The 8389-nt window shown below is 49.4% G+C and overlaps 1 protein-coding gene across 1 annotated transcript; it reads left to right on the top strand.

Annotated features, from left to right (window-relative positions):
• Nucleotides 1-1513: 1513 nt before the first annotated feature.
• Nucleotides 1514-7594, top strand: LOC120640350. The gene is made up of 11 exons (XM_039916185.1): nucleotides 1514-1776; nucleotides 1894-2060; nucleotides 2157-2357; nucleotides 3038-3422; nucleotides 3517-3854; nucleotides 5632-5917; nucleotides 6160-6326; nucleotides 6434-6634; nucleotides 6725-6884; nucleotides 6976-7195; nucleotides 7300-7594. The coding sequence occupies exons 1-11, from the start codon at nucleotides 1644-1646 to the stop codon at nucleotides 7448-7450; spliced, it is 2409 nt and encodes an 802-aa protein (XP_039772119.1). The 5' UTR covers nucleotides 1514-1643; the 3' UTR covers nucleotides 7451-7594.
• The last annotated feature ends 795 nt before the right edge of the window (nucleotides 7595-8389 follow it).

Consider the following 8389-nt stretch of genomic DNA (forward strand, 5'->3'; position numbering starts at 1 on the left):
TCATATATCTTTAATCCACTAGCGGCCCAATAGATAGATATGCGTAGCAGATCCAAATGGCCCAATAAGTAAACTGCTCAGAGTTATATCATTCGCATATCTTCGGCTCAAAATAGGCAGCATACAACGACTAATCTTGAACGGATTAACAGCATAGGGCCACGTGATGTGGTGTTTGATAAAAACAAATTATGATCCTATCATCAAGTGGGTATGGTGTTAATTTTTTTATTATCCTTTTTATCTCGTTGCATCTAAAAGTGTTGATTTATCCTACCAGTAGTGATATCCAATATTATTCTTTTTAAAATAGATATTCAACATTTTTTAATAGTAGATTCAACATCTCTTAACAGTAAATTCAACATTTTTAATAAACTAGTTCAACATTTTCAATGTAAATGTTGAAATTGTATATCTATAATGTTGAAGTACTATACCTAAATTGTTGGGCTCGAGTGATTAAAATGTTGGATGTATTAGAAAAACATCCAGGAATGTATTGATCGCGAATGGATCGGAGTCCATGTCCAGGAACTCGCTGTCCGCGCTCTTTGTTTAGGGTTCACCCATCGCTAGCTGTGGACGTCAGACAATTTTGTATTGATCAGAAATTAAATTTGTCCGGAGGACCCCATCATAATATCCAATTACGCCATGATTGCATTGCCATGCATTGGTTTTTTTTTGTGACAGCTGCCATCTCTATCTAGCCAATAATCTACAAGATAGACCTTCCAAACTATTCGATGTTTTTCATCCAGTCAGCTGCGTGTCTCATCACACACGACAAAACAAAACTGAGTCCAAGTCTCCGTTGTCCACGACGCTTTAAAAGAAAACTAATCCTTCAGCAGCTGCTATACAAAGAGATTTTTTCTATGTCCATGGTTAATTTAGTCTTAATCTACTGTACTATCTGCTATACAGCAGCTTTGCCTTAATCTAAAAAAATGGTTAATTTAGTGGACGAAAGAGCCATTCCTAATCTACTGACTGATCGATCTAAAAAAAACTATTGACTGATCGGCAACCATTATCACATTCCTAACCTCCCGTGTACTAGCTGTTAAGGACAGATAGTACATTCGTTCTTAAATGCCCACGCGATCGTTGAGCTCGTGAAGGAGAGTGGTCATGAACCTACTGACTGATGATCGGCAACCACCGATCGGAGCATCGTTTTCCTAGGGCAGTGCAGCAACTCTTCATTGTCTTTCGACCCTTGAAAAAAAAATCCTGCGTGTTTTTCATGGAACAGTGGGGTCAGTAGTTCATCTCGTACCGAACGTCCGAACGCGTCGTCGACGCTCTCACTCGCCGTGTCGTCTTCCTGCCGGCACGCCAGCGAGAGCTTGCGTTGCCACGTGCGAGCAGGCGATAAAGACCTCTACAAGACCACATCATCACCCTGTGGCTGGGACCCATCGTGTGCCTTTTGACTAGCAACGGTGAGACAGCAGCTCGGCCGGGACACGAGTTCCGTTCCGCTGTGCATTTAAGGCACGTTCGTCAGCCAGTGCAGCAGCCATCCACCTCGATCAGGAGCCACACCACTCACTCCACCTGAGTGCTCGAATCCTATCGAGCCGAGAGAGCGAAGCAGTTGTCCTCGTCGTGCTCTCCTTGGCAACAGAAAGATAATGGCGGCCGCGGCAGGCGAGGAGAGGAGGAAGACGGCGTGCGTGACCGGGGGGAACGGGTACATCGCGTCGCTGCTCATCAAGATGCTGCTGGAGAAGGGATACGTCGTGAAGACGACGGTCAGGCACCCCGGTTAGGTTCCTGATCCCAGCCGAGCCTGAGAAATCCCTGTCTTTGGTTCAGTGTTCAGTTTCCTGGATGGCTCGATCGCGCTGATTCTGAAGTCAATCGCATCGCATCCCATCCCAGAGGACAAGGAGGCCAACTCCCACCTCGAGGACCTGAAGAAGCTCGGCACCCTGGAGGTGTTCCGCGCCGACCTGGCCGAGGAAGGCAGCTACGACGCGGCCGTCGCCGGCTGCGACTACGCCTTCCTCCTCGCCGCCCCGGTGAACTACACGTCCAAGAATCCCGAGGTACGCGGGCGTCGCCGTCGCTTGTCACGCTTTTAGTTGCGTGATGGCAATAAATTAATTATTCTCACACCGAGCTTGCTCGATCGATTGCTGCAGAAAGAGCTGATCGAGCTCGGTGTCCAAGGCACGCTCAACGTCCTGCGGTCCTGCGTGAAGGCCGGCACGGTGAAGCGCGTGGTCCTGACCTCCTCGACGGCGGCGGTCTCCAGCAGGCCGCTGGAAGGCGACGGGCACGTGCTGGACGAGGAATCCTTCTCCGACGTCGAGTACCTCTCGGCCAAACGGACTGGCCTCTGGGTACGTATTGTTCATCGTCGTCAGTTCGATCTGAAAAGCGCCCTCAATGTTCCATCCATTTAGTTTGCTGATGATGATGGCTCGTGATCAGGGTTCACCTAACCGACCGGTCTCCGGTAACCGCAGGGCTCCGGTTCCGGTTTACCGGACCGGTTGCACCGGTTACTGGTAGAAACCGGTCAAATTCAAATTTAAATTCAAAAAACTCAGTTTAACCGGTTCATACCGGTATACCGACCGGTTAGACCGGTTTACCGGTCGGTTTGACCGGTTTACCGGCCGGTTTGACCGGTTTGAATTCAAATCCAAATTTAAAATCGCATGTGTAACCGGTATACCGGCCGGTTAGACCGGTATACCGGCCGGTTTGACCGGTTTACCAAGTGGGCCTTAATGGGCCGTCTCATTTTTTTTCTTTTTTTGTTTTAACTTTAAATGCCCGAAAAGTATGTTAAACGAACGAATTTTTAAGAAAATTTGACACCATTAGATTCGTTGCACCTTGAAGTATTTTTAGGATTTTTTTGAAATTTTTTCATTTTTTGGAATTCAAATTTAAATTTTAAATTTGGGCCGGTTTAGTACCGGCCCAGACCAGAACGGACCGGTTTGACCGGTAAACGGTCAAACCGGACCGGTTACCGACGGTTCGGTTAACCCTGCTCCTGATAACACAACAGGCGTACCCGGTGTCCAAGGTGCTCATGGAGAAGGCGTCGTCGAGGTTCGCGGCGGAGCACGGCATGAGCCTGGTGACCCTGTGCCCGTCCGTCACCGTCGGCGAGGCGCTCGACCGGCAGGTGTACACCACCGTCCCCGCCATCCTGTCCCTGCTGTCCGGCGACGAGGCGGAGCTCAAGGTGCTCAAGGGCATCGAGAGGGCCTCCGGGTCGGTGCCGCTGGTGCACGTGCGCGATGTCTGCCGCGCCGAGATCTGCGCCGCCGAGGCGGAGGCCGTCGCCGGGAGGTACATCTGCAACGGCCTCGACACCACCATCCTCGAGACCGCCCGCTTCCTGGCCGCCAAGTACCCGCACTACAGCGTCAACACGGTCACACGGACATGTAAGGCTCCGATCGATGGATCTCTTTGAGTTCCTGTCCAGCCGCATGCAGTTTCTTTCTTTAAATTTGGCCTGAACATACAACAACCCTGCAGCTCCGGCGACGTCCTCGCGAAGCCGGTCGCGCTGCTGCCGTCGAGGAAGCTGGAGAAGGAGGGGTTCGAGTTCAAGTTCAGGACGCTGGAGCACATCTACGACGACATGGTGGAGTACGGCAAGGCCCTGGGAATCCTGCCCAACTGATGAGAGTGTTCGGTGTGGTGCGCCGTCCGTGTGTGCTTGGGTCGGTCGGCGATCTATCAATTATCATCAGTACCCGCAAAATAAGTCCGTGTGCGTGTTTTTTGTCACCCCCCCCCCCCCCCCCCCCCCCCCGAGGAAGTTTGAGCGTAGCTCGTGTGTTCCCTTGCTTCAAGATGTGAGATTAAGAACTTGAATCGAAAATTCAGGGAAAAAAAGGCATTAACAGTTTGTCGGCAAAAAGATCAATCTTGTCGTTCCAGTCACATTACTTGGCATGAGCATGATTGCTACAAAATATTTGTGCTAATAAGCTTCCAGGAAAAGAAAATGGTGGCAATATAGTGTGGTGAACATTTTAGCGGCACCCGAATTCAAGCCTTTTTATGAAGAACATGCAGCAGTTTGCGGGGTTATTTAGCTAGCTTAAGCATACACAGTACTAGTTAATCAGCCGCATCGGTAATACAGTATATACTAGTGGATAGAGACTGACTATAGCACGTACAGTGATTCAGAACAAAGTTGGGAAAGACAGAGCCGAGAGAACGTTTTCACGCATGTGACACTGACAGAAAGTAAGCATGCAGCTATAGAAAATACTTCATCCCTTTTAAATTATATGTCGTTTAGCTTTTTTAATATCAAATTTGATCATTCATTTTATTCAAAAATTTGTGCAAAATATTTTTTTTTTGTCGTGGCTTGCTTTATCAATCAATAAGTTCTTCACAAATAACATAAATTTAATTATTTGCACAATAATTTAAAAAAAGAGCAGTCAAATTTAATATAAAAAAGCCTAATAATTGACATGCACTCAACTGCCCTCGTCACGTGTAGTGGCAGCGACATGCCCCGACGTGGACAATGTTGACATGCTGCCTGATGGTGAGAGGTGATGGCGTGCCAAGGCATTCTCGTCGTTCGATTGGGCGCGCTGGTCACCACGATCCTATCGGCGTCCCATCAGACGCGCGCGCAAGCTGTGTTTAGTTGCAAAATCTTCCCCTCCAAACTTCACTATTCACCTATTACGTCAAATCTTTTGTCTCATGTATGAAATACTAAACGTCAGTAAATAAAAAAAAACTAATTACATAGTTTTTATGTATTGCGAGACGAATCTTTTGAGCCTAGTTAGTTTATAATAGAGCAATATTTACCACAAACAAACAGAATCCGATGTGACTTTTTTTTACCACACAGCCAACCACAGCTCGCGTCGTCGCGCCCACACACGGCAGTAGTGGGTCATTGCCGGCCAGACTTGCCATGGCCACAAGGGGGAATTCGTAGAACAGCACCCGTTTCCCACTATGGTCAGGAAACAGCACCACAAATCAGTGAGGCCTGTTTAGATCACAACCCATAAACCATGTAAACAAAAAAAATTATATCGAATATTTCGATTTATGCATGGAGTACTAAATGAAGTTTATTTATAATTTTTTTGCACGGATGGGCTGTAAATCGCGAGCCGAATCTAATGAGCCTACTTAATCCATGATTTGCAATATGGATGCTACAGTAATCATCCGCTAATTATGAATTAATTAGCATCATTAGATTCGTCTCGCGATTTACAACCCATTTGTGCAAAAAAATTGTAAATAGACTTCATTTAGTACTTCAAATTAGCAAAATTTCATCACAAATTTTTTTTTGCAAAACATCTAAACACGGCCTGAATTTAGAAAATAGCATCAGTTTTTCTAATATACAGTACAAACATCGCACTGCATTCACACTCACGTCTACTAATAACGCACGTCCAAAAATTCTACCTCGAGCATCTTCCAAGATCGGGTCGGAAATTTTTTGGGATTCACGAATGCACTAGAGTCGCCTCGCTGTTGATGAAAACACCACGTAACACTGAAAATACAACACTATTAAATTCTAAAATATTATAAAAGTTAGATCAAACCCTGACGTGCTACCGAGACTAATCTGACCTTCCGTAAATTTCCTCTCTTCTTAAAAGCTGCTGCTGTGCCTTGCACGCTTTGCTCCCTCGAATATCAAAAAAAGAAAAAGAAAAAAAGTGCGCCCATGACAAAGATTGGCATTTAGGGTCTCTGCAATTTCACCACCACATGGCAACCACCTCACTCCCGATCACTGCCGACATGCCGTCCACCGGCGGCGTGAGGACGGCGTGCGTGACCGGAGGGAACGGGTACATCGCCTCAGCGCTCGTGAAGATGCTGCTGCAGAGGGGATACGCTGTCAAGACGACCGTCAGGAACCCCGGTTTGCGTTGCTTCTCTGCAGCTTTGCTTCTTCTTCTTTTTTCCCCCCTTGAGTTATTAGGTGGTGCTGACTGCTGAATTCCGTACGTTCTGATATAAGATGGTCCCGTTTGGAAGGAAATTGGTGCGTGCGAATTGTTTGTGGAGTAATTTGATGCTACCGTCGCATTTGGCTTGCTTACTGAAACTCTGAAAGTACTAATTAATGAACTGCTGTAACGAGTAATCTAATACTGTATGCAGACGACAGGGAGAAGAACTCCCACCTCATGGATCTGCAGGCGCTCGGCCCCCTGCAGATCCTCCGCGCCGACTTGGACGACGAGGGCAGCTTCGACGCCGCCGTCGCCGGCTGCGACTACGCCTTCCTCGTCGCCGCTCCGGTGAACCTCACGTCGGAGGATCCCGAGGTGAACACCTGTCGCGGCTAAACCAGCATCTCTCTCTTCAAGTTTGCCGCCAATCACTGACCGAGCCTCGCTCTCGCCTCTCGCGTTGCGTTCTCGGCGTACGGCAGAGAGACCAGATCGAGCCGTCCGTGCGCGGGACCCTTAACGTGCTGAGGTCGTGCGCCAAGGCGGGGACGGTGCGGCGCGTGGTCCTGACCTCGGCGTCCTCCTCGGTGTGCATCCGGCCGCTGGAGGGCGACGGCCACGAGCTGGACGAGGAGTCCTGGTCCGACCTGGAGTGGGTCGCCGCCGAGAAGCCACCAAGCTGGGTGCGTGCGTGCTTCGAAGCCTGCTGTCAGGTCAGCGTAGAACATGGTTGGTCCATGAGATTGATAAGCCCAGCAAATGTTGACTTGCAGGGGTACGTCGTCTCCAAGGTGCTCTCGGAGAAGGAGGCGCTCCGGTTCGCGGAGGAGCACGGCCTGAGCCTGGCCATCGTGTGCCCCGTCCTCACCGTGGGCGCGTCGCCGGTGCCCAAGGTGTACACCAGCGTCCCCGCCAGCCTCTCCATGTTATCCGGTGCGAGCTGCTGCCGCTGCTGCTGCAGAGAAAACTAAAATTCTTCAACGGCTTATCGGTTGATATGTGCAATCAATCAACTCTGATCTAGGCGACGAGGCGGCGCTGGCCATGCTGAAAGGCATCGAGAAGTCCTTTGGAGGGGTGCCCGTCGTGGACCTGGACGACCTCTGCCGCGCCGAGGTGTTCCTGGCCGAGGCGGAGGCGGCGTCCGGGAGGTACATCTGCAGCAGCTTCGTCACCACCGTCGTCGAGATGGCGCGGTTCCTGGCGGACAAGTACCCGCACTACACCGTGAACATAGGCCAGGAGTAAGCAAGCAAGGATGCATTTTTTTTTTGATCGCACGGTCGTGCTGCCATGGCCCATGCCCCAGTAGTGATAACACGCCGCTTGCTGTGACTGAAACTTGCAGCTCCGGCGGCGAGCTCCTGGAGAAGCCGAGAGTGAGGCTGTCGTCGGCGAGGCTAGTGAAGCAGGGGTTCGAGTTCAGGTACAAGACGCTGGACGAGGTGTACCAGGGCGTGGTGGAGTACGGCAAGGCACTGGGGATCCTTCCCTACTGACGATGTTCCTAGCCTTTTCTTTTCTTTCTATGCTTGCTATTGTTTTTTAACGTGATATTCTTGCTATTCGTGGGGAACAGATAAAGCAGATAGATGCCGTATGCCTTGGGAGTTTTGTCAGTGCAGTGGCTGCAATGTTTGGCACTGATTCTGTGATCTGACTAGTTTTTTCTTTTTGACTGATGATCCGTGATCTGACTAGTGACGAGCGAGGATGATCGCTGGGGTCCTGGAAAGTTTCTGTTGCGTTGTTATGATAGCTCTTTTTTTTTAGAGAGAGAGAGGGTGTTATGATACCTCTACTTTTTTTTTGAGGGGTGCACCACATTACTTTAATGATACATCTACTATCATCCGGTCCAAATACAAGGTTGGTACAGGAGAGGCCCATCAGAACCCTCTATCTTGGGCCTCAACGGCACGTGACGGCCCACTTGAAACCTCCGCGTAGGGGTGGAATCGAGCTGAGCCTCGACTTTTTTCGAGCTTTCTTCGAAATCAATATATTCGTATTTATTATAGTCTCCCGCGTTGTTTGATATGCAACTTCAAATCGAGCATAACGAGCCGAGCCGAGCCGAGCCTGCCAAAATTGATTTTTGTTCCAAATCAACTAATCTTTATTTTAAAAAAAACGAACGTAATCGGAGCAATTTTGAAACGAGCCACCGAGCCAGCTTAAGGAGCTTTTTTTTCCAGCCCTACCTCCGCGGCAGCCCCGACTTTTATGTATGATCCGTTGCGCTCCCTCCCTTGGGCCTTGGTTGGGGCCGAGCGGCATGGGCGCCGCCGCCCGCGATTCCTATGCATCTTCTTCCGGATCTTCCACTTTTAAATTCGTGCACTAGTTGAAACTAACGGTCGAGATGAGAGTAGGACGACACGTTATCTGGGTCAGCGTGGGGACCAATTCAAAAGGCATGTGCGCTGGGACCTAGA

Source organism: Panicum virgatum, chromosome 7K, assembly GCF_016808335.1.
Source record: "Panicum virgatum strain AP13 chromosome 7K, P.virgatum_v5, whole genome shotgun sequence".
Classification (NCBI taxonomy): Eukaryota; Viridiplantae; Streptophyta; class Magnoliopsida; order Poales; family Poaceae; genus Panicum; species Panicum virgatum.